We start from the raw sequence: 27,463 nt of genomic DNA, 5'->3' as shown, positions 1-27,463 counted from the left end.
CACCAAAATTTCCACAGATGTGCAATTTGTGCTTACAATATATTATCAGTTTATCAGTTTATAAAATGAATGTTCATCAATATATAAAAAGACTAAAGGTGCTAAAACCTTTATAGTGTAATAGTGTTTTCATTGTTTATGTTTTGTTTTATTAGTGGTCTTATCAATTACCTTTTGAAAAAAATAAAAAATCTTGGAGAATCAAACGTAACATAATGAATTATTATCTTTTTTTATTTAACCTTATTGCTAATGTTAATTTCTATTATTCTTTTGCTTTTGCTTTCCCTTTCCTTTCGTATTTGATGAGCCTTTCTTGTTTTTCTTGTCTTTTTTATTTTTCGGATTCATTTTGCCTTTTATCCAATCTAAGTAAGCCGAAATTCTGGAATGTACACTTGGATAAGATCCATCACAAGGGCTATTATTACCATATGACAGTGTCCCTACAAGTTTATTATTGCAAAACACGGGTCCACCACTATCACCCTGAAATAATAAAAGTAAATTGAAATAAAACACGTTAGAGTGTGCATTTTGCCACAATCTTAAATCAATGCTCGTTTTATCAGTTGCAATACTTACTTTTATCGATAACTATAAGAAGACTCTGAGTGAACGATTTGAAACAGATAATATCAAAGGTACTAGGATTTCAATTTAGTACGCCAGACGCGCGTTTCGTCTAAATTAGACTCACTAGTAACGCACATGTCAAAATATAATAATTCAAGAACACCACTGTTTATTCATTGGGAATCATAAAAGAGAGGCAAAGTATACCAGAGGGAAATTCAAACTTGTTTTTAAAAAACAACTGACAAGATCATGGATAAAGACGCAATATCATCAACAGACAAACAAAAGTTTACCAATCACAACATAAGAAATAAAGATGGAGAATCACGAGCCCAACCAAAAATTGGTTTATAAAAAATTGCCTGATTACACCACCGTTTTGCTGTAAGAAATGAGATTATTGTATTGTATTGGTTATGATATGATAGTTTCGACTGATCAATGATTTTCCTTGCTTCTTAGTGTATTGTTGTCTAGATTATCATTCCAGATAACGACATATTATTTCAGTAGTTTTTGTTTCTGGTCTGTTTACGTTTTTGCCATGGTGTTGTCATTTTTTTTAACTTAAAAGTTTGAATATTGGAAGATGTTGCCTCCTTTTTATCTAAGTAGAGACACTACATTTACAAATCATTTATAATACATCCATTTATGTAATTTCACAAGAAACAAGAGGTGTTGATATGCTATGATGATATTGGATATATATATTATATATCTGTAGATTATCGTTGATCATCTAAACGAGACTGATTTTCTCGCTTGTGCCGGGACGGCGAAGGCGAGAAAGGCAATCGAGTTGAGATGACCAATGATAATCTGTTTATCGCAATTTTACATATGACGACGTTGTAAATTTCATGTCAGTTTCGTTTGCAACGCCACGTGTCTGCTTAGTTTCCAGCGATAATTTTGCATCTCCAGCGAGTGGCATGATATGAAAAATATCACAAAATCAGATCAAAGGGAAAATGCACAAAATAGCGATAAACATATATAATCAGGCATGTCAGAAAAACTTCGGATAGTTTGGACATCCTTTGTAAGAAACCCTTACAGTATTATAAATCAAGTAGTTCTTTGCCTCACATTTATCAGAACAATGTTAAATTTGCAATTATCGTTAATCGCAAGAACTGTAAGGTTTGAGTCAAATAACATGCAATTACCTCACAAGAATCCTTATCCTTATCTTGTAGACAAATTATGTTGTTCCAAAACGTCTTTGGTATACGCCAAGCAATTCCACAATGTTCATTCGTGACAACAGGCAAAGTCAGTACTTGTAAACGATCCGGCTTATTGCCTCCTGTAACCAGACAACGTTTAATAGTCATAATTATTTGTTACGTAGAAATGATAGGTCGTGTCATTCACTTTTTTTGTACGAATAATTCTGAGATTGTTCTAAAAGACCATTGTCTTAGTTAAGGTAATCGTGGAATGATGAAATACATGTTTCACCTCACAACATCTTCATGTAACTGTATTTCATAAGTTATTTTATGTCTGTCATATTTGTCGTTAGCATTTCAAACTGTTGAAAGATTATACCGTTATTTTTTCTCTCGTTTGAATTGTTTCACATTTTTATGTCGGGTTTTTGATAGCTGACTTTAAGGTGTTGTTTTTATTCTCATTGTTTAAGACCGAAAGATGACCTTCATGATTTGTTTTTATTTTCGAGCCGTTTTCACAATGGTTGATTGTTGTTACATTGGCAATCATACAATATCTTCCCTTGATTTTAATGATTGCCTATATGAAGTTATTTCAAAATACAATTAGGTTTATTTTAGAATAAGTATTCTAAAGTTACTATACGTAGTGTTTTGTTATGCATACACTAATCCGGCTCGTGTCGTTTTATCTAACTCCTCTTCCAATTGTGAAGAATTCATGTTGCATGACATAGAATGATATCTTTATCCATAGATGTGTGATTTTGTCTTTTGTGAAGAGTTGTTTTTAGGCAATCATACCACATTTTTTTTTGTATTTTGGCGACAAATAGCAAAAACCTTACAAAAAGATATCCCTTTACAGGATTGAAGTTATGCCGTTGAAAGGGTCAACAAGAAACTGCATCCTTATTTCAATTTTTAAATCTTTATTACCTCATTGCATCAGAGAAATGTGTTTTTAAGTCCATACATACATATAATCAATTGCTATGTAATTATTCATAAAAATATGTCAAAAGAACAACTTAACTTACTGTTTTGTATCACATGTTATTATAAAACGCGTTACTTGGATATTTTGAATGACATTATTTGTTATTTGTTGAAAGGTTATTTCATTTATAGCTTTTAGAATATAGTAAAGAGTTCTCAAACAATGTTATTGTAGAATTCTTTTTTCGTAGTAAGGGATTAACCTATTGTTTATGCCTACGTACAGTAAGAAAGTCTATAAATATGTTACAATTTACTGATCAGCTTGGAATAATGTATCATTGCAATTACCTTAAAGTTAAATTTTGCAGACCGATATCTTAGCTATGCAAAAATGAAAGACATAAAAACTAGTTTGAAGTTCCTTGTGATATCTTGCGCTTATCTCTTTTAAGTTTCAATGTTTTATAAGACATACTTGCGTTGACATCTGTATCTCCCCATCCTGTTATTGTGCACAATTCTCCTGTATAATTTTTCCCTATTTCAGAGTCAAGGTCGATTTTATTGATTGTAGACCCGAATCTAAGTGGTTTCCGAAGCTGTAGTAGCATAAGGTCGTTATCGAGTTTGCCAGTAACAAAAGGTTTAAATTGTTCGTGCTAAAAGAAATTGCATACACTTCAGTTAATCAGTATGTGTTACCGATGTAATTGACATGTTTTCACTATATAATCAAAATAATTAAGAAGTGTCTTCATTGAGATATAATGAACATACGATTGGCATTTACCCTTCAAATTCTTAGCATTACATCTTTATGTAGTACTCTCAAAATCGAGGCAGATCCATTGACGGAGAGGAATACAAATTATATTTCAACAAATATATATTATATATCTGTAGATTATCGTTGATCATCTAAACGAGACTGATTTTCTCGCTTGAGCCAGGACGGCGAAGGCGAGAAAGGCAATCGAGTTGAGATGACCAATAATAATCGAAATTTTATGCCTTTTTATAGATCAATTGACATGTCAGAGAAACCAAGTAGCCATGCAAATTGCTAAGTTGGAAAGAAACCAACATAATAATGACAAAACAAAACAAAAGAAATAAAATGATCAAATAAACAATCAACATTAACTAAGTGAAACGAAATCAGTGTGAGCAAAAAAAACCAACAACACTCATCTCGGATGTTTAAAAATTGGTCCTTGTAATCAGAATCTGTTTTGACTATCATTTAAAAATAACGTTTGAGTTATCATTCTTATATTAAATCAAATATTTCAGTGGTTATATATTTTACTTACACAACAAAATAGAAAATTGACCTAATTTGGGAACACTTCTGTCAGTTCACATCATTGTTTGTTTTATAGGATAAAATAGTTTAAAAGTAATATCATAACTCATAATTTTTGTAGAACAAATAATCGGATTTTCAAAAAAATCGTCTATTTTATTTATAGATGTTACTTTAGTCAGTACAATCTACAAGGATAGACGACGGTTAGAATGCGCCAACTATAGAGTAAGTTATGTTTTCGCTCGTTAGCTCACTTGTATAAAGTAGGAAATTCATGTTCTGAAATATTCGCATTTCCATGTCAAGCTACCTGAAATGTGTCTTAACTTAGAAGACTGAATAGATCTTATTTGACTAAAAGCGTAAATATTGTCTGAACAATTCTGAATGCACAACGTTGGATACGTATCAAATTAACCGAAACTGATTTGGTGCTATGATATTTAACAGCTCTTCATATCAATATGACTATTTCAAACAAATATTGATTTACTAGCTATATATTAAGTGTGTGAAGTAGGTCTGTTTAGTAGAACATAAGAAAAAATGACCAAAATGTATGTTTTAAGACTAAACGAGAGAAAAGATGGAAAAGTAAGATAAATACAGTAATGACATAGTATACTTCTAATATATAGCGGGGTATAATATTTACTACTGAAAGTGCATACCTCGTAATACTTTTTCACTGGTATTTTTACTTTCATCTTACTCAAAAATGAACTTCCAGCTTGTATTCTTATATCGCTTGCCCTAAAATTAAAAGATCCTAATTTGTATAAAGCTGTATTAACCTTTGCAATATGGGAAATACTAGGATTATAGAAAAAGCCTCTGCTGTGTCGTATGTCTGGATAAAGAAAACAAGGGGTGTTCTTATCCCAGGCATAGATACAGCACAGATTAATAAACGAATAAAAAAGTCTTAACTTTATGTATAAAGACCTTATAGTTTAAATCAACAATGTGTTAGTAATTTCACCTTTTAAATCATATTAACACAGATTAGCTTTTAAATTCATCTTTTGAGAGACAATGTTTAACCAATATAAAAGAGGGACGAAAGATTCCAAAGGGACAGTCAAACTCATAAATCTAAAACAAACTGACAACGCCATGGCTAAAAATGAAAAAGACAAACAGAAAAACAATAGCACACATGACAAAACATAGAAAACTAAAGAATAAACAACACGAACCCCACCAAAAACTAGGAACGATCTCAGGTACTCCGGAAGGGTAAGCAGATCCTGCGCCACATGTTGCACCCGTCGAGTTGCTTATGTGATTACAAATCCGGTAAATAGTCTAATTCGGTAGGCCACATTCATGAAAGGGAAAGGGATTGTGGTTACGACGTAAGGAACATATCCGATATCATTGGTGAAACGGTTATTCCATAACGGTCAACCAACTCGTGATGGCGTCCGAAGAATTTACGAAGGGAAAATTTCAACTTCACCATTTGGAACTCTTGGTTTAATAGCTTTCTTGTGAGCAGTAACCTTCTATCAAGAAAATCATGATAAGAAATGCAAGCACGGGAATATCGTATCAATTGGGAGATATATACCCTGTATGCAGGTGCTGCTGGAATATTGCTACCTAGAAATGGAAAGTTCACAATTGGAAAGCTGAAATCATGTCTTTTGTCGCAACGTTTTGTTTTCAACAGACCCTCACTGTCAATTTCTAGATGTAAGTCAAGATATGAAGCTGACTAAACTGTATCTGTAGTATTCTTTATCTTCAATTCGATGGGATAGATGCGTTCCACATAGTCGGCATATTTTGAATTGTTAAGTAAAAGAACTTCATCTATATAGCGGAAAGTAGAGTTAAAGGATATTGCTAACTTCTTATCTTTCTTCCTAAGAAGTTCCTGCATGAATTCAGCCTAATAATGATAAAAAAACAAGTCGGCAATTAGAGGGGCTCAGTTTGTTCCCATTGGGATGCCGACAGTCTGTTGAAAAACACGTCCTCCAAACGTAACAAATATGTTGTCAATCAAGAAATATAATCGTTCACGACCATGAATTAACCTGTGTAGATCTAAATTTTAATCACTTCACAACATCCAATCTTCAAATGAAGAAGTTTTTTTTTTAAAGTTTAAGCTTTGCTTGTTAAGAAAAAAAATCATTATTCCTCTTCTCAATTACATTTAATAAATCGTTGCGGTACGGTGCCTTCATAACTATGATCTTAAACCTCCTCAGACATATGGATCTAAATATAATTTATGTTTATATTAAAAGACAATTTTTAATTGTATTAATAGATTATATGCTCTGATAGTGTATGCATTCAACATACTAATATGATGTCAAAAGGTGTGTCAAACGATGAAAGGGTTAACACATTATAATATTTAATGACATAATAGTTGAACTAATTGATATAGTACATGTAGTAATTCACATCTCTCAAAAGACGAACTTACAACCATTTTTTTCCACCTCCGACGACCAGCATGTTAAGATATAAAACTGAAAATCATAAAACTTACGGTCTGCCAGGATAAAACATATTACAATGTGCCGCTGTAAGAATCCAACTTTTGTCAAGAATTGCTCCTCCACATTTATGGGTAAAACTATCATTTTCGTTTATTCTGAATTGAACAGAGACCATCCATGGATAATCCTCTATGTTGGCATTGTCACCATTAACAATCTTTACGCTTGTATCAGCCAAAACAACCTAGACATAATTATATACAATTTGTTAAAACATATTTATCATCTAATCCCTAATACATACATTTATTTCCTTTAAGAAGTGCTACAATGTTTATTCGTTTATCTTCAGTTTTCTTATAACAATTGAATATTACCATTTAATTACTATTTTTGATAGTTTCCTTTAGAAGGGAACTTCGCAAAAAAAAATCATGATTACGTGTTTCGTGTTAAATTGTTGTTCCTAATTCCTCTTATAATACATTTATCCAAATAAATCCGTTCCTTTCCTAATTTGATCAACCGCATGGCTGAATGAATATATTCCTTCTATGTCACTTTTGTTCGTTTTACTTATTATGTTTCAAGAAATCAATACATCATTGCCCATCAATCTTTTTGTTGTATAGTTTCGTAATACAGGCAGGCGTATTTTATTAATTGTTACTTACAATTGTATAAGCCTACTAGATTTGATGAAATCATATAACATTTGGTTTCAATCAAAATTGATAGAAAATATAATAGAAATAGAAAAAACACGGTCATCATTCAGTTTATATCATTGCTCATATTTTATTCATATTTGCTTCAGTTTATATCATTGCTCATATTTCATTCATATTTGCTTCAGTTTATATCATTGCTCATATTTTATTCAATATTCTTATCAAAGTAAATACATCCGTTCTCCAAGTATTTTTCGTTCACTTTGTTTAATCTTCATTTGGTAACCATTAGACTGTTGCTGTAAGGTATGAAAGTAGAACAATCGTTGTTACTCAGTTATTGAGAATGTTACTCTTTTGCGCAAAAGACCTTGATGTTTGATAAACCACATAATTTTAATTGATAAGGAACAGTCTTAGTTACTGCTACAATTCGATAATATTCATCATATCTCTTAAAAGCCTGTTCAAATACGTACTGTAGCCATGAAAAACCCTACAATACATAAGAGAGTATTTTTATTATTACTATCATTATTATAATTCTTACAAAGTATTATTTTCAAAATGAATACGACAAAATATTTGAAAAAAGTAAAATAAAAACTACTTTGTACTTCCAGGAGGATCATGCACGATCCACGTGTGGAGAATGATCTGCTTAACCCCCTAAACAACTTTTATCACCCATGGATTTTGATGGAGTATGGTTTGTTTAGTTATACGTTTAAAATGCTTTGTATATTGATGTTAGTCTTATGGTTTTTGTATTTGCCATTGCGTTGTCAGTAAGTTTTCGACTTATTTACTGTACAACTATTAAATTTGTATAATTATAGTTAGTACTGTGAAAATTGATTGAAAGGAACTGTCCGAACATTTCTGAATTTAACGCAGTGAATGCATTCTAAAATTAGTTGAAAGGCAGAGCATAACTGAATAGTTAATATTTCCGACTTCCAAAGATATTATGATAACAATGGCCTAAAATTGTAACTACTTGTTTAAAGTATTCATGGTATCGACTCACGCGGTTTTGCTCTTGTTTAAGTTCATTTGAATTCAATTTACGAAATTTGACTATTTATTGGAAAACTATTGTCGACTTTATTTATGAGTAACTACATTATTAACCTACCGACTAATGCACGGACAAAGAACGCTCGATACATTTGTAGATCTCAAAATAACCACAATTCTGAAATTAACAATAAAACATACAATATATATTTCATGCCTTTTATTACTTATTTACCCTAGACATGAGGCCATCAATTGAGTTTTGTTATATCTCACAAAAATGATCATTTAAAACAGCAAACAAATTGACAGATGCCATATACTTCTGCCATCGATATATAATTTAAGTTGGAAAACGAATGAACCTTGTACAATACTGTAGATTTTGGCATCTTTTGATAATATATATCAAGTACAATATAAAAAATGTTATTATTAAAAAAGATATAAACAAAAACGTAAGTGAAAACATTAAGCTGAAAATATAGTGATTAAGTCTTTAAAATTTATCGGTTAAAATGATTGCCTTTCAATGGGGACTTGTTTTTAGTATGAAAGTGAGGTTTTGATTTCTAAATGACGGCCTCTTATTCCACTCATTTTTTTTATTTAATAAATACATAATGAGAAATAAAAAGAAAGTTATATAGAAGAATATTAAAAGAATATACATAGTTGTAAATTTTTAGTGGAATTCAGACGAAGGCATATGTTTGCTTGGTTATATTAAGAGCGTTTGTTTTGTCTCAAATTAAATTTTGGATAATAAATATAATTTTTCTTTTTTTTTATAACTGAATTTGTAAATATAGATTTCTTGAAAAATTATGAAGTGTATTATCTGGACAGTTTTGTAAAGAAATAAACATCCATTTCCATACGATCTGCCTATACCTTATTTTAATTTGCGATCGAAATTTATATCAACTTTTATTATTAAAGCTAACATCTATCATCAAAACAATTTTTTCATGTTCTCTATAATTGAAGCCAAAAAGTCAAAAATTGTTCTGTATGTAATTCAATGTTGAGATCAAAGATGAAATTCTTAAAGACAAATTATTTTTAAAGTAAAAAGACAAATATATATATATTGTTAATCAACAAACCTGTATTGAAATTGAAATATTGTTGTTGTAACTACCTCTTACATAATGTTAAATGATTATCTGAATAACCATGTATATATACACCTACGTAGTGCGTGGTATGTTTTTGAAGCTGTTACATCTTGTTTTGAACATAAAATATTCAACACGTCGATAACAACTTACCAATTGACATTGCTTAAAGAAACAAAGAAAGATAAAACTCTATTGTAATATGTATTTGACTCTATGGTTCATTAATGAAGACGACAATATTCTACACAAAAAGAGTTAACAAAGATTGAATTACAAGAAAAAAAAAAAAAACATCGAAGATGCATTTTGGTACTCTTGAGGGTATAGAAATGGCGGATTGACAAGAAGCACACAATTAAAATGAGGTAGCCTGAAATAACTATAAAGGAAACGAAAGGATATCACAACCACAGGAAATTCGTCATAGTTTTTATTTTATGATACCTAGGATAATGTTTCAAATTTAAAACAATTATTTGGAATAATGAGAATGTCAAAATGTCTTCCTTAGGATTCAAATGATATTTTTTGGTATGATTGTCATTCTAAATTATAACAGAAAATCTATAAACATCACGCATTTCATAAAATGTTCCCAATATTATCAGAACACCAAATACACCTTTGACACTCCACATCTGCTAAATAGCTTAGATTTGAAAACATCTTATTAACAGGACTTTTTGATACTGTAAATTTTTGACTTTTATCTCAGTTTCAGATATGGACCGCACATTGCTATATATATAAATAAGTCAATAAAATATTTGGTGAAATCGTTACATGTACGCATACAGTATTCATAATTCGGCTTTCACATGAAATCTTTCACGCTTTTGTAAGATGGTTGACTTATTTAAAACAAATCTTGTATAGATAAGGACTCAGGAACTGAAGTCTCAAATACCAAACTCTTTTACTGAGGATTCGTTGCAAAGATCAAATGATATATGTTGATCTATGCAACGATACACATGAAATTCATTCATTGAAACTGCTTGTTGTATATATCAGATTCTATTCATAAACGTTTTGTACGTTTTTAAAAAAAAACCTGTTAAACATTGAAATTTTCTTTATTGTATTTTATTGTAAATGTTATTTAACCATAAAATAACATGTTTGGACTTTTCTATATTAAATTATGTAAATATATATACTTTTCTCTCAGTTAATTGTAATCATATTTTCCTGGTTAGCTCACCTGGCCCACCTGGTAAACCTACATTTTACCCCTCAGTTCTATTTTGGCAATGGCGGCCATGTTGGTTGGTTGGACGGGTCACATTTTTTTTAAATGATGATTGTGGCCAAAATGGGTAAAATATCGCTCAGTAGTTTCAAAGGAGAAGATTATTGTAAGAGTTAACGATGGACGACTGACGACGGACGTTGACTACGGACAACGCACGCCAAGAGTGATGAGAAACTCTCATTTTGGACCTTTCGGGGCAGATGAGCTAAAAAAGCGCACGAATAAGATGGACCATAGGCATGGAAAAAAAAATTCACGAGTCAGTTCCACAAAAAACTTACAAAGAATATTAATAGTAATTAAGTCACGAACAATACATTATACTTACGATTAATTCTGTTCATAAGTTTTTTTGTTTATATAACCGACTCAAGTATACATATCATAAATCTTAGTTGTAAGTAATTTTGTGAAATTGACTCCAAGATTCATAAGACTATTTATTTATATTTTGGATAATTATTTTTGCTTTTGAATATGTTTATATTATGTCTCTGGTATGCAATTTCTAATCAAATGCAGTAGGGTATATAGTTCATTTCTGAAATCATGTCTTTCACAAGAAAACATCGTCATTATTGCACGCTTTTATGACGTCATTTGCTAGATAGAAGACATGCCTGTATCCCTGCTCTATCAAAAGATTTCAGCACTTTAATTATCGTCTTTCGCTATGGTAGTATAAAAATAATTAATCTTCTGTAAGTTCATTATCGTGATTACCGTATAACTGAGGGAGGGTAAACATCCTTTTTGATTTAAATTACCGAAATATTTTGTGCAGTTTAAAATAAAACTTATTCATTCGTTTGCTCTTGCATGTGTTGGAAATGTCTGTGCATACATATGTCACGCGGTGATGAAAGTCAAATGACAGATTCATCTGAAAACTGTATTCCAAAACTGGCCTATTGAGGGAAAGTGAGCAGTTCTAGGGGTGGAACCCCTCTTTTTTGGGGATGATCAATACATTGTAATGGGGACATGTAGTTGAGTCAGCCCCCATAGGCACTTCCTCTTTTTTTAAATTGGCTGGATCAGCTGCTGAAATGTGTATTAAATAAAACTTTACCCTTCAAAAGTAATGGATAGTTACTAATTTTGGGAAGTTTCAAATATACTGTCCCAGCTTGCCGGTGTCTGTGTTCAAAGTCAATGAAAGTGGTCAGTGTTCCCTCGTTGTATAATTGTGACTGAGGAATGCAGGGGAAAACACTTATCATTTGTTTTTTTAAGACAAAAAAAAGCCGTCGTGAAATGAACCTTGTATAAAAGGTTTCTGAAAGAGTCATCCGTTGAGAACATTAACTTGTACCTTGATATTTTAGTATGCAGTTTCTCCGATTCAACGGTATGGATAAAAAGACTAAGCTGACTACTAATACTAGTGCATGTTGTTTCAAAATATCCCGACAGCTTAAATTACCAGATGAAGTCACTAGCCCTTTTTACAAACAATCTTGAATTTAAAATTAATCTTACGATAAAAATGTTTGGTTTAAGTAGACTTGTTTATGAATATTTTAGACTTGGATGGGGGCTTCTTTTTTTCTTGTCTTCTTTAATATTTTAGCTATATATCTACAAACTTACACCTTTTGCTCATTGTTCTCTTTCCTCATATTTAAGCATTGCATAATTCTCCACTCTCTATTTTTTGTCAGTTATTCTTTAAACTGTTAACCCCTATGATCCATAACCTCTTATGCGCCTTTAACCTTTCTGTCGTTTATTTACCTGTTTCTAAACATGTTTACATGATAACATGCTTGGACTATGTAAATGTAAATACATTATTTATCACATAACATATTAAAACAAATATTTTTTTTATGAAGTCCTCACCAATTGCAAATAAAGAGGGGGCCACTACAGTAATTCTCCAAATAATGAACTATTTTTTTCGCAAAAAGGGGCTGGCCTAATCCGCCTCTACTCCTCTTTCCAACTTCGTATCCTTGAATTCAGTTTCAAGACCTCTCTGACTAAAGTACAGAAGTAAGTCACGTTTGGTTTATATATCTGTTTTTTTTAATTGAACTGGCGGATAGTTGTTTCAAATATTATGAATTTATTTTGCATTCAGGGCTTTAATTAAACTATGCATACTGTGAACTGTGAATTTATAATGAGTCATTATAGTTAAGGCCCAGAATTTTCGCAATCTTCATGAAATATGTATAAAACTTACATATTTGATAAAATTAATAAACTTAAAATCTGTGTCTTAGGTGCGAGACCACAATTAATTTGTAGTGCATTTCCCACCTGCGCTTTCTCAATGAAATTTTTACAGTGTGTTGTACTACTTTTGGGACAAATTATATCAAAATTATAGAAAACTTCATCGCCTCTAACTCAAAATATGGACAATGTTGTGTTTAGAGTGTCTTGAAATATTTTGACAGCTTCCGAAGTTCTAATTTTTAACCTTTTTCAGCTGGACCAAATCACTACTTTCCAGTAAAATTCTGGACCCAATTTTTTTACAGTGTCATTTCATCCTCTACTAACAATTTAAGGCATTAAACATGGAGAAATAAATTTGGAAGGGGTATAAAAAGTAATGGCAAGAAACCCACTGTTAACACTAGGGACTATATTCGTTCAACGAAAATCATGGGACGACAATTGTGGTCTCGGACCTAATAGGATAGAAAAAGTTGATAAATTTTAACAAAACGTGATATGACCAAAGCTTAATACATTATAACACTGCTTGCGGAGTTTCATAACAATAGGATATATATATTATAGACAATATATTAAATTCTATACTCATCTTTGCGTTTTAAATTTTGACGTTAAAATTGAAAAAAATCATCTATCAACATTTTGGGGTTTACAAATTAAAATATTGCAAAAATAACCTTTTTAAATGCCTTCATATATAACTTATTATGTTCTAAAAGCAATGGATTACTCATTTGATTTATCAGATTTAGCATTATTATTCAAAAGTCAAATTTATATCAGCCTGGACCTAAAAATTGAGGTTTTTCAATGAAAGGGTGCCTTACATGAAGATGTAATATTTTCCTGCAATTTTAAATTTGTGAAGCTTTTTGGTTATAAACAATCCTTACATATGTATTGAATGTACTTTAAATGGAAAGAAAAGTTCCAAATAACATATCATATTAGTTTAAAAGGGTCTTAAGCCAAGTAAGACTGGAAAAAAGTTAGGGTCAATTTAGTCCGTGCCACATATTTACATAAAAAAATGCATATTGAGGCTATAAGAAATAAAAAAATTGTGTCTTTTTTTATCATTTCTATACTCATGTGATATGATACATCAAATCTGAGCATAAAAAGGCTTTTGCAATTAACTTTTCTTGCAGACAGTATGGTCTGATACACAGATTTTTACCTTTTTAGTGAAAAACATGAATGCAATTTTAGTCTCAACAGGCTTATATTAAAATCACTTGCTATCCTACAAAAGAGTAAAAAGACATTATGTGAAATGGAACAGGTGCAAATAGACATTGTAAAGTGCTTTTGATACAAATTTAGTGAGGTCTTTATTATGGACTTCAAAATTTTATGTACCAAGCTCCCCACTTTTGACTTTATTCAAACAGGGCGTTAGACAAGGGTCATTTATACAACACATTTTGCACATATTGTCTGAGATGATATTCTTTATTGTAGAATCAGAGTTCAAAAACAAGTAAAAGAACTACATAAAGGCACAGAAACACAAGTATTGACACATGAAAACATGTCAGTTAGAAAGTCAGGATGCATGTATAAAAATAAAATTGAGAATGGAAATGGGGAATGTGTCAAAGAGACAACAACCCGACCAAATAAAAAACAACAACTGAAGGTCACCTACAGGTCTTCAATGTAGCGAGAAATTCCCGCACCCGGAGGCGTCCTTCAGCTGGCCCCTAAACAAATATATACAGATTCAGTGATAATGAACGCCATACTAATTTCCAAATTGTACACAAGAAACTAACATAAAAATAATACAAGACTAACAAAGGCCAGAGGCTCCTGACTTGGGACAGGCGCAAAAATGCGGCGGGGTTAAACATGTTTGTGAGATCTCAACCCTCCCCCTATACCCCTAACCAATGTAGAAAAGTAAACGCATAACAATACGCACATTAAAATTCAGTTCAAGAGAAGTCCGAGTCTGATGTCAGAAGATGTAACCAAAGAAAATAAACAAAATGACAATAATACATAAATAACAACAGACTACTAGCAGTTAACTGACATGCCAGCTCCAGACTTCAATTAAACTGATTGAAAGATTATGATTTCATCATATGAACCTCAGGCACAATCCTTCCCGTTAGTGCATCAATATTGAAAAAGCCTTAACATGCCTATCTTGACCATAAAATGCCAAAATTGGTCATTTTTGCCGAAATTCTATAAAATAAAAGTTTAAATCCTTTAGTTTCATGTAATTTGACAAATTAAAACCACCAAATCATTTAGGGAAGTTGCCAAAGTACAGATTCTATATTTACAGACTTCACCTCTTAGGTCCGAGACCACAATTAATTTGTCGTGCATTTCTTTTAGAACAAAAATGAAAATTAAAATAATCCCACCTGCGCTTTCTCAATGAAATTTTAACAGTGCGTTCTTCTACTTTTGGGACAAATTATTTAAAATTATAGAAAACTTCATCGCCTCTAACTCAAAATATGGACAATGTTGTGTTTAGGGTGTCTTGAAATCTAACAGCTTCCGAAGTGCTAATTTTAAACCTTTTTCAGCTGGACCAAACCACTACTTTCATGTAAAATTCTGGACCAAAATTTTTTTACAGTGTCATTTCAACCCCTATCTTACAATTTGAGGCATTAAACATGGAGAAATAAATTTGGAAGGGGTATAAAAATTAATGGCAAGAAACCCACTGTTAACACTAGGGACTTTATTCGTTCAACGAAAACCAAGGGACGACAATTGCGGTCTCGGACCTAATAGGATAGAAAGAGTTAACAAATCTTAACAAAACTTAGTATGACCAAAGCTTAATAAATTTTAACACTGCTTGCAAAGTTTCATAACAATAGGATATATATTATAGACAATATGTTAAATTCTATACTCATCTTTGCGTGTTAAAATTTGACGTTAAAATTGAAAAAAATCAACTATCAACATTTTGGGCTTTAAAAATTAAAATATTGCAAAAAAAACGTTTTGAATGCCTTCATTATAACTAATAATGTTCTAAAAGAAATGAAGTACTCATTTGATTTATCAGACTTAGCATTATTATTCAAAAGTCAAAGTTATATCAGCCTGGACTAAAAATTGAGTTTTTTTTAATGAAAGGGGGCCTTACATGAAGATGTAATATTTTCCAGCAAATTTAAATTTGTGAAGCTTTTTGGTTATAAAAAATCCTTACATATGTATTGAATGTACTTTAAATGGAAAGAAAAGTTCCAAATAACATATCATATAAGTTTAAAAGGGTCTTAAGTCAAGTAAGACTGGAAAAAAATTAGGGTCAATTTAGTCCGTGCCACATATTTACATTAAAAAATGCATATTGAGGCTATAAGAAATAAAACAAATGTGTCTTTTTTATCATTTCTATACTCATGTGATATGATACAACAAATCTGAGCACAAAAAGGCTTTTGCAATTAACTTTTCTTGCAGACGGTATGGTCTGATACACAGATGTTTGCCTTTTTAGTGAAAAACATGAATGCAATTTTAGTCTCAACAGGCTTATATTAAAATCACTTCCTATCCTACAGCAGAAAAGAAAGATAGTATGTGAAATGGAACAGGTACAATAGACATTGTAAAGTGCTTTTGATACAAATTTAGTGAGGTCTTTATTATGGACTTCAAAATTTGATGTACCAAGTACCCTACTTTTGACTTCATTCAAACAGGGCGTTAGACAAGGGTCATTTATACAACACATTTTGCATATATTGTCTGAGATAACCTTCTTTTTTGTAGATTCAGAGTTCATAAACAAGTAAAAGAACTAGATAAAGGCACAGAACCACAAGTATTGACACATGAAAACCTGTCAGTTAGAAAGTCAGGATGCCATGTATGCATCAATATTGATAAAGCCTTAAAATGGCTATTTTGACAATATAATGCCAAAATTGGTCATTTTTGCAGAGATTCGATAAAAAAAAATTTAAATCCTTTAGTTTCATGCTATTTGACAAATTAAAACCACCAAATCATGTAGGGAAGTTGCCAAAGTTCAGATTTTATATTTACAGACTTCACCTCTTAGGTCCGAGACCACAATTAATGTGTAGTGCATTTCTTTTAGAACATCAATGAAAATTAAAATAATCCCACCTGCGCTTTCTCAATGAAAATTTTAACAGTGCGTTGTACTACTTTTGGGACGAATTATATCAAAATTATAGAAAACAATGGACAATTTTGTGTTTAGGGTGTCTTGAAATCATTTGAGAGCTTCCGAAGTGCTAATTTTTAACCTTTTTCAGCTGGACCAAACCACTACTTTCATGTAAAATTCTGGACCAAATTTTTTTTACTGTGTCATTCCACCCTCCCCCCTACTTACAATTTGAGGCATTAAACATGGAGAAATAAATTTGGAAGGGGTATAAAAATTAATGGCAAGAAACCCACTGTTATCACTAGGGACTATATTCGTTCAACGAAAATCAAGGGACGACAACTGTGGTCTCGGACCTGATAAACCACATTCGACTAAATTCTCTATGTTCTCTTTTTAACCCAATGTAGCTTGCATGTCTGTAAAAATTGACAATGCAATTTCTCATAGATACTTCTTTTACGGTAAAACTGTACCACTTTTACTATGAAGTATGAAAAAAAAATCAAATCCTAGAACGAAATGTTTATATGCACTACCTTTGTCTGCAAAGGTCAAAACACAGGGATTTGTGGCATATTTCCAACGTTTATATGGCCCAAACTTTTAAACATTTATACTTGCAATGCATTTCTTAACTATCCCAACCGAAGCTGTAGGATTACCACAGATTTTAATATAAAACAATATGTATATATCTATCTACTGGCAACATTCCTACGTTATGTCTCCATGAAATGAAACAAAGAGATTATAACTGGGAACCAGTATGTAAACACAATTAATTATATATAGACTATATCTCCACAAAAGAGGTTCGGTGTGAGAAACACTTCCATTGACAAAGTGCAACCTTGACAAACATTTATTCAAATAGAAAACTCTCTAAAAACACTTGTTTTCACATTAAACACCTTTTAATCAGAATTATATCCTAAAAGAAATCACTGCATATACTATAAAAATTTTCTTTTACTGTACGTTTTTTATCCCCTCCCCTGTCTTATTTGTTTTATAAATTTGAAAACAACACTTTAACTATTACCCTATTTGAATGTTTTCTGACATGAAATACCCAACACCTGTGTAAAACTGTTTTAGTAACATATTGAAAGCATTTCAGAATGCTGTAAATATAATGTCAGTCAATCATTCTGGTCTGTTTAATCCTTATCAATTCAAACTTTAGATTTTTGAACTTTGATCAAAGTTTTGAAACATTAAATTCCAAATTTTCACCAAATAATTAAAAGTCTTAAGTTCCAAATATTATTTTAAAATTTGATAGTTAAGGTGGTACCCAACACTTTCACTAACACAAATTTGGCTCGTTTAATTTTCATAAAATTTTGACAAAGTATTAACTTTGAGTCTTTAACAAAAATATAAAAAGTTCAAAAATTTTGAACCAACCGTTTTGTCCGAAAAATTGCACTGGTTATATAGTAGTTTGACAAACACCAATTTTGATCACTGAGAAGCTTATTATACCCTTTACAACATAACTTAATGAAAACTGATTTTACAGAGTTATCTCCCTGTAATGTTAGGTACCACCATAAAATATTTGATGTAATTTTAAAAATACTAAACTAAACGTACAGTTTTGATTATTTCGCTTTTTGAAAGTTTGAGTTATTATTATTTTTTGATGAAGTTATCAAAACTAAAAAAAAAGGGAACATGTCAACTGCGAAACGAAATAAAGGCAGAACAACACGAAACAAAATGAAATGAACAGTTACTTTTACTTAAAATGTTGTGAATGTATAAAATAAGACCGGATGCAGATAATTTCAAGCGGTGAAATTTGGATATATAGATTCCACAACTCAAACAAGTGTGTTACGATATTTCTCCACTCGAGACACTTAAATTTTAATAGTTAAAGCGTGAAGCTTTGCCGAGCTTTTTAAATAGTTAAATTTTAACTGTCGAGAGTGGAGAAATATCATAATACACGAGTTTAGTGGTGGAATCTGTTTCTCTAATGTTTTTTATCCTTCTTTTACAAAGATTTGAAGAAAGTTGTGTACTTTTTATGTGACGTCATCAGGCATGGTCGCCTTAATCATGACGTCAAAATAGGAATATTCAGAACAAACAAAGACAATTTAACGTCACAATAAAATTCCAACCAATCATTTGCTGAGAACAAATTTTTCACACCGGTCAGGAAATGTGAAAATAGCATGAAAATTAGAGAAAACAATATAAATGTTTCTCAAAAGCGGAGAATTCAATTTAAAACAAGAAGCAGGCCTTGATTATGATCTTTCTTAGCTTGGAATCAAAAGGAAGCATATAAAATCATTTTAAATAGCAAAATGAATCATTTAAAGAAGTGTTTGTTTTTTTTAAAACAAGCTGGACATCACATTAGATAACAGTATCCTTAAACATTTAAGGTTTTTCGTCCGTTGAAAAAAGAGTAAACCTATTTAAATCTGCATCGAACAAGTTATTTATGTTAAAAGAAATCTTTATAAGCTTAGCGTTTAAGATAAATAATTCACAACTATGTGGTTTTCCAAACGCCAATAATCCAGGAATAACAGTGAAAACTGACCAACGAGCGGTAGGCCAAATAGTTTGTTAGGGTTGAGTATGCATATATATTTTCTACTGATCCTAAATAAAATGGCTTAATACATGTGTTATCAATTTATCTAAAATTGGACTTCATTATTGTTTTCGTTTTGCATTTCTTATTATCTGCCGTGAATCATGCCGGCGGACAGAAGAAATCAGTGAATGTTCACTTTCAACGATCTTAGTGAACTTTTTATCAACTATTTTGATACTTTATAAATAATTGGCGTTCAACTATTCGGCTTTGAGCGTCAAATCAGTTCAAAGTATTGATACAGAGGGAGAACTGAACATATAGTCTCGCAATGAACGTTCTGCTAGCCACGAATGTGGGAGGTTGTTTATATTTTTTTTAACACCGCTACCCACTATACACGCTGAATTTAAGAGTAAGATAAAATATGTGTAATTATTGAACCAGGATACTGTTACACATCTACTTTAGTACAAATAATCTTGATGTACAGTTCTCAAGATTCATATCAAATATAAAGCTGTATATAAACTGTACATCTGTATTGCTGCATATAAACTGTACATCTGTAAAGCTGAATATCAACTGTTCATCTGTAAAGCTGCATATAAACTGTACATCTGTAAAGCTGAATATCAACTGTTTATCTGTAAAGCTGTTACCTGTACATCTGTAAAGCTGTATATCAACTACATCTGTAAAGCTGTATATCAACTACATCTGTAAAGCTGCATATAAACTGTACATCTGTATAGGTGTATATGAACTACATCTGTAAAGCAGTATATAAACTGTTCATTTGTATAGGTGTATATCAATTACATCTGTAAAGCAGTATATAAACTGTACATCTGTATAGGTGCATATGAACTACATCTGTAAAGCTGTATATAAACTGTACATCTGTATAGGTGTATATGAACTACATCTGTAAAGCAGTATATAAACTGAAAATCTGTAAAGCTGTATATCAACTACATCTGTAAATCTGTATATAAACCGTACATCTGTAAAGCTGTATATAAACTGTTCATCTGTATAGGTGTAGATCAACTGTTCATCTGTAAAGCTGTATATAAACTGTACATCTGTAAAGCTGTATATCATCTACATCTGTAAAGCTGTATATAAACTGTACATCAGTATAGGTGTATATCAACTACATCTGTAAAGCTGTATATAAACTGTACATCTGTCAAGCTATGTATATATATACTGTACATCTGTATATAGGTGTATATTACCCACATCTGTAAAGCTGTGAAAATCTGTATATGAACTGTACATCTGTAAAGCCGTATATAAACTGTACATCTGTAAAGCTGTATATAAACTACATCTGTAAAGCTGTACCAAAAATTGGTACCGTAAATTTTATAACGACCACTGGGTCGATGTCTCTGCTGGTGGACTATTAGTCCCCGAGGGTATCACCAGCCTAGTAGCCAGTACTTCGGTACTGGCATGAAAATACGGATTGTTTTGTGTTATTAAAATTTGCTGTTACAAAATAATAAAAATTATTATAAATTAAGGAATGTATCTCCCTCATGCAAAGCTCTTTCACGGATTTGGCTATACGTTTTGAAACTTTTGGATTATAGCTCTTCATCTTTTATTTAAGCCTTGAATTTAAAATATTTTGTCCACGAGCATCACTGAAGAGACATGTATTGTCGAAATGCGCATCTGGTGCAGGAAAATTGGTACAGTAAATGTTATTTCTACCACTGGGTCGATGCCTCTGCTGGTGGACTATAAGTGCACCTAAGGTATCACCAGCCCAGTAGCCAGTACTTCGGTACAGGCATGGAACTACGTATGTTTTGTGTTATTAAAATTTGCTGTTACAAAATGATAAAAATTATTAAAAATTAAGGAATGCATCTCCCTCATACAAAGCTCTGATTCCTTTCACGGATTTGGCTATACTTTTGTGAACTTTCGGATTATAGCTTTTCATCTTTTATATAAGCTTTGGATTTAAAATATTTTGACCATGAGCATCACTGAAGAGACATGTAATGTCGAAATGCGCATCTGGTGCAAGAAAATTGGTACAGTAAATTTTACTACATCTGTAAAGCTGTATATCAACCGTACTTCTGTAAACCTGTATATCAACTGTACATATGCAAAGCTGTATATAAACTACATATGTAAAGCTGTATATAAAGTACATCTGAAAAGCTGTATATAAACTGTTAATCTGTAAAGCTGTATATAAACTACATCTGTAAAGCTGTATATAAACTGTACATCTGTATAGGTGTATATGAACTAAATCTGTTAAGCTGTATATAAGCTGTACATCTGTATATGTGTATATCAACTACATCTGTAAAGCTGTATATAAACTGTACATCTGTATAGATATATATCAACTACATCTGAAAAGCTGTGTATCAACTGTACATCTGTATAGCCGTATATAAACTGTACATCTGTAAATATGTATGTAAACTACATCTGTAAAGCTGTTCCAAGAAAGTTTGTACTGTACATTTTATTACAACCACTGAATCGATGTCTCTGCTGGTGTGGACTATTAGTCCCCGAGGGTATCACCAGCCTAGTAGCCAGTACTTCGGTACTGGCATGGAAATACAGATTTTTTGTGTTATTAAAATTTGTTGCTACAAAATGATACAAATTATTATAAATTAAGGAATGTATCTCCCTCATGCAAAACTATGTCTCCTTTGACGGATTTGGCTATACATTTTGAAACTTTTGGATTATAGCTCTTCATCTTTTATTTAAGCTTTGGATTTTAAATATTTTGGCCACGAGCATCACTGAAGAGACATGTATTGTCGAAATGCGTATCTGGTGCAAGAAAAGTGGTACAGTAAATTTTATTTCTACCACTGGGTCGATGCCTCTGCTGGTGGACTGTTAGTCCCCGAGAGTATCACCAGCCCAGGAGCCAGTACTTCGGTACAGGCATGAAAATACTGATTTTTTGTGTTATTAAAATTTGCTGTTACAAAATCATAAAAAGTATTATAAATTAAGGAATGTATCTCACTCATGTAAAGCTCTGATTCCTTTCACGGGTTTGGCTTTACTTTTTGGAACTTTTGGATTATAGCTCTTCATCTTTAATATAAGCTTTGGATTTAAAATATTTTGGCCACGAGCATTACTGAAGAGTCACGTATTGTCGAAATGCGCATCTGGTGCAAGAAAATTGGTACCGTAAATTTTATTTCTACCACTGGGTCGATGCCTCTGCTGGTGGACTATTAGTCCCCAAGAGTATCACTGGGTCGATGCCTCTGCTGGTGGACTATTAGTCCTCGAGGGTATCACCAACCCAATAGCCAGTTCTTCGGTACTGGCATGAAAATACGGATTGTTTGTGTTATTGATCTTTGCTGTTACAAAATGATATAAATTATTAAAAATTAAGGAATGCATCTCCCTCATACAAAGCTCTGATTCCTTTCACGGATTTGGATATACTTTTTGGAACTTTTGGATTATAGCTCTTCATCTTTTATATAAGCTTTGGATTTAAAATATTTTGTCCACGAGCATTACTGAAGAGCCATGCAATGTCGAAATGCGCATCTGGTGCAAGAAAATTGGTACAGTAAATTTTACTACATCTGTAAAGCTGTATATCAACCGTACTTCTGTAAACCTGTATATCAACTGTACATATGTAAAGCTGTATATAAACTACATATGTAAAGCTGTATATAAAGTACATCTGAAAAGCTGTATATACACTGTTCATCTGTAAAGCTGTATATAAACTACATCTGTAAAGCTGTATATACTCTGTACATCTGTATAGGTGTATATGAACTAAATCTGTTAAGCTGTATATAAGCTGTACAGCTGTATATGTGTATATCAACTACATCTGTAAAGCTGTATATAAACTGTACATCTGTATAGATATATATCAACTACATCTGTAAAGCTGTGTATCAACTGTACATCTGTATAGCCGTATATAAACTGTACATCTGTAAATATGTATGTAAACTACATCTGTAAAGCTGTATAAAGAAAATTTGTACTGTACATTTTATTACGACCACTGAATCGATGGCTCTGCTAGTGTGGACTTTTAGTCCCCGAGGGTATCACCAGCCTAGTAGCCAGTACTTCGGTACTGGCATGGAAATACGGATTTTTTGTGTTATTAAAATTTGTTGCTACAAAATGATACAAATTATTATAAATTAAGGAATGTATCTCCCTCATGCAATGCTATGTCTCCTTTGACGGATTTGGCTATACATTTTGAAACCTTTGGATTATAGCTCTTCATCTTTTATTTAAGCTTTGGATTTAAAATATTTTGGCCACGAGCATCACTGAAGAGACATGTATTGTCGAAATGCGTATCTGGTGCAAGAAAATTGGTACAATAAATTTTATTTCTACCACTGGGTCGATGCCTCTGCTGGTGGACTGTTAGTCCCCGAGAGTATCACCAGCCCAGGAGCCAGTACTTCGGTACAGGCATGAAAATACGGATTGTTTGTGTTATTAAAATTTGCTGTTACAAAATCATAAAAAGTATTATAAATTAAGGAATGTATCTCACTCATGCAAAGCTCTGATTCCTTTCACGGATTTGGCTTTACCTTTTGGAACTTTTGGATTATAGCTCTTCATCTTTAATATAAGCGTTGGATTTAAAATATTTGGCCACGAGCATTACTGAAGGGTCATGTATTGTCGAAATGCGCATCTGGTGCAAGAAAATTGGTGCCATAAACTTTATTACTACCACTGGGTCGATGCCTCTGCTGGTGGACTATTAGTCCCCGAGAGTATCACTGGGTCGATGCCTCTGTTGGTGGACTATTAGTCCTCGAGGGTATCACCAGCCCAATAGCCAGTTCTTCGGTACTGGCATTGAAAAATACGGATTGTTTATGTTATTGAACTTTGCTGTTACAAAATGATAAAAAGTATTATAAATTAAGGAATGTATCTCCTTCATGCAAAGCTCAGATTCCTTTCACGGATTTGGATATACTTTTTGGAACTTTTGGATTAAAGCTCTTCAACTTTTATATGAGCTTTGGATTTAAAATATTTTGGCCTAAATGTGGAAAAGGAAAGACCATTTAACTTGAGAGGTGAGAACAACCTTTTTGTTTCTATCTAATATACCGTCATTTTCCAGTGTCATCTAAATTTGTCGATCATGATGGACATTTAATGAATTGGCAGGAATTTAAAAAAAACATAAAATATTGATACCAACTATCTTATATTTCAAGGAGTAATGTCAGCTGTTTATTCCTATATGCATATGAAAAGTCTTAAAATTAAATTTAATCAGCTTAGAAAGCCTTATGGGTCAATTATACTAACTACTATTTCTATATTTATGAAATCTACAAAAGTATTAAAAGACATGTGCAATGTTTTAAATGAAAAAAAATTACAAATATCACATCACAGGAAAAGTGGTCCTTAATCCTAAATAGACATAATATCATTTGGAATGAAAAATACAGACTGCCATTTTACATTACTAAAAATTCAAAATTACCGTTACTCCAATACATGATAAATCACAGAATATTAGGAATTAAGAAATTACTTTTTGATGTCAATATGAAATTGCACTACGTATATTAATAAATCAAATATTCTAAAGAGTAGGACCAGTTTCTTTTAAAAAAAAATTTGTAATGATTTTATTAAAAGAAAATTTGTCAAATATTTGTATAGTTGTGTTAAATGTCAGATTCCATGTAGTTTTGTGTAAAAACAACCTGACAAGTAACCTATGGATTGCCACTACTACTATACCGACAAATACACAACGAGTTCAAAAAACAAATAACTTCTCATCAATTATTATGCATGTCTTACATTTTTATACATTGAAAGAAATTATTGACAAAGCAGGCAATGAACAATCTCTTTTAAAACATTAATGTCGCAATTCGTTAGTCAAAGTAAAGAAGTTATAAGTTTGACGTTTAAAAAAAAACACTCCAACGTTATAAATCATCAGCTGCCAAACATGTGGTATTTGTTCTGTTGATAAGAATTGTGATGACCCATTTGTGTTGTTTTAGAATTAGGTGCACACTGAATAACGCGCGTAGCGGGTTATTCAACAGTGTGCACCACATTTTTTATGTTATTTCGAATAGACAAAAAAAATATTAGTCATTTCTTATAATTTAATTCTAAATTCCATTTTAAACCATAGAAAACCATGAAAAAACGTTGATGACGTCAAGGTCACATGACTAAATTATGTATATGGGCTGATAACAAAATAACGTCAGCCAATCAGAAGACGCGTTACATCCAAAATTTAATTATTACAACTTAAATCAGAAACTAAGAGGAAAAAAACACGATATATTCATATTGATTGCAGTGCAAGATTCCAATAAAAAAACCTATACATTCAGACTACCGATATCAATAAAATCAGCTAAAATACGGTAAGGTTTTTAGAAAAGCTATTTCTTGTAAGGTTGATTAACATACAAAATATTTTTTGAAATGAATTAAACTAGGTAAAGTTTGACAGACCCGAAATTCAGATAATGTTATTTAAACTTTTCGGAAATTCGGTTCCATCAAATTTTACCGTTTTTAATATTATATCTTCATCGGAAATAACGTTTCTTGTAAATTCTGGGATACATAAATATTTTCCCAACTCAAATGTTATCGTATCTTATTATATCATTTTTTCTAGATATTTTTGGAAATATTTTGAATCAATAAACACAAAATAGGAAGGACTTTGTAATTGTGTAAAATTTATTAGCCGGCAATGAAGATTACATCCCAAAATTTGGTCTCAAGGTTCCCCAAAATTTGGTCTCAAGTCCAGACGTAAAAAATGACCCCAGCGTTAAAACGAAGTACAAGTAGAAAGGCGTCCCAGAAAAATAGCCTTGCAAGACGTCATAATTATTTGGACTAGTGTACACCTTTCAATGCTTTCATGCCTGTCAGACAGTTTTCAATTTACCTCGACCTCATTTCATGGATCTGTGAACAATTGTTAGTTTTCGTTGTTATGTCCATGTCACTGATAGGCTTACTGTTATCTGACTTTGATCATATTTTCCAGTTTCAGTGGTCAAAGTTGTGTTTTGGTCTATTTCTAAGATAATGTAAGCATTTAGTCAGTTTTCTCTGACAGTAATGTCAAAGTCATCTCATTTTCTTAATTTTGACATTTAATACACATTGCTTCAGACACACTTATTGATAACAAAAAAAACACGACGTATCAATTCTGAAAAAAAGAAATAGAACGCGACATTTTCTTATAATGTTGGATAGTCTTTCTCTGAATTACTCCCATGTCATCAGTAGAATCAGACAGTGGTGTTTTGAGAAAAAAAACCATCGTTATTTAATATGTTTGTTATCGTGGATAGACAGGAGAGTAAAATTTAAAGATTTGAATAAAATATCATCCAAAACGCTTCATAAGCTTGACAGCCGGAATTTGAGACAACAATTTAATATCAAAATTATTTGCTATTGTATTGTTATCTTTTGTTGAGTCATTGTTATTGGTTATACACAAATCAACAGAACATTCAAATAAACTACTGGACATACCAAGTATTAGCCTACTTGTCAGTATCCTGTTTCGCATATAAGTTGATGAAGTGTATGTAAATATTATGTGGTTAGGTCATTATTAAGTGTTCTGGTAACTTGATGATTACAACTATTTATAGTTGTTTACAATCTTTTTTGGGAATCCCATCATCAATACACTGGGTGTATACATGTACGGTGTAAGTGATATGCCTGATTTCACGTGGCTGGTACTCTTGAAAGATTTAAGTCAGACTTTGAAAACAGATTTACTTGACTGATAACTATATAATTTACTCAAAGTATCGTGACAAACGAGACCGGAAGAAAGACAGATAAGGCAGAAAGTAAAAAGTTAACGATTTTTAGTTCATTAGTAGATTGTCATTTTGCTTAATTTCTTTTGTAATCTATTCTGACATAGGACTCGAACTTTCTTTTAAACTGAGTGTAACTGTACGTATTG

General features: G+C 31.7%; 1 protein-coding gene across 1 annotated transcript; it reads right to left on the bottom strand.

Moving 5' to 3' along the window:
* Positions 1–255: 255 nt before the first annotated feature.
* LOC134684562 (chymotrypsinogen B-like) lies at positions 256–9,448 on the bottom strand. The gene is made up of 7 exons (XM_063543857.1): positions 9,439–9,448; positions 7,624–7,640; positions 6,524–6,717; positions 4,683–4,764; positions 3,178–3,361; positions 1,752–1,891; positions 256–489 (listed from the first exon to the last, which is right to left on the bottom strand). The coding sequence occupies exons 1-7, from the start codon at positions 9,446–9,448 to the stop codon at positions 256–258; spliced, it is 861 nt and encodes a 286-aa protein (XP_063399927.1).
* Positions 9,449–27,463: the final 18,015 nt, after the last annotated feature.

The sequence above is a fragment of the Mytilus trossulus genome, chromosome 9 (assembly GCF_036588685.1).
Source record: "Mytilus trossulus isolate FHL-02 chromosome 9, PNRI_Mtr1.1.1.hap1, whole genome shotgun sequence".
Classification (NCBI taxonomy): Eukaryota; Metazoa; Mollusca; class Bivalvia; order Mytilida; family Mytilidae; genus Mytilus; species Mytilus trossulus.
Note: the sequence above shows the minus strand (reverse complement) of the source record. Positions and strands in the feature narration are given on the sequence as shown.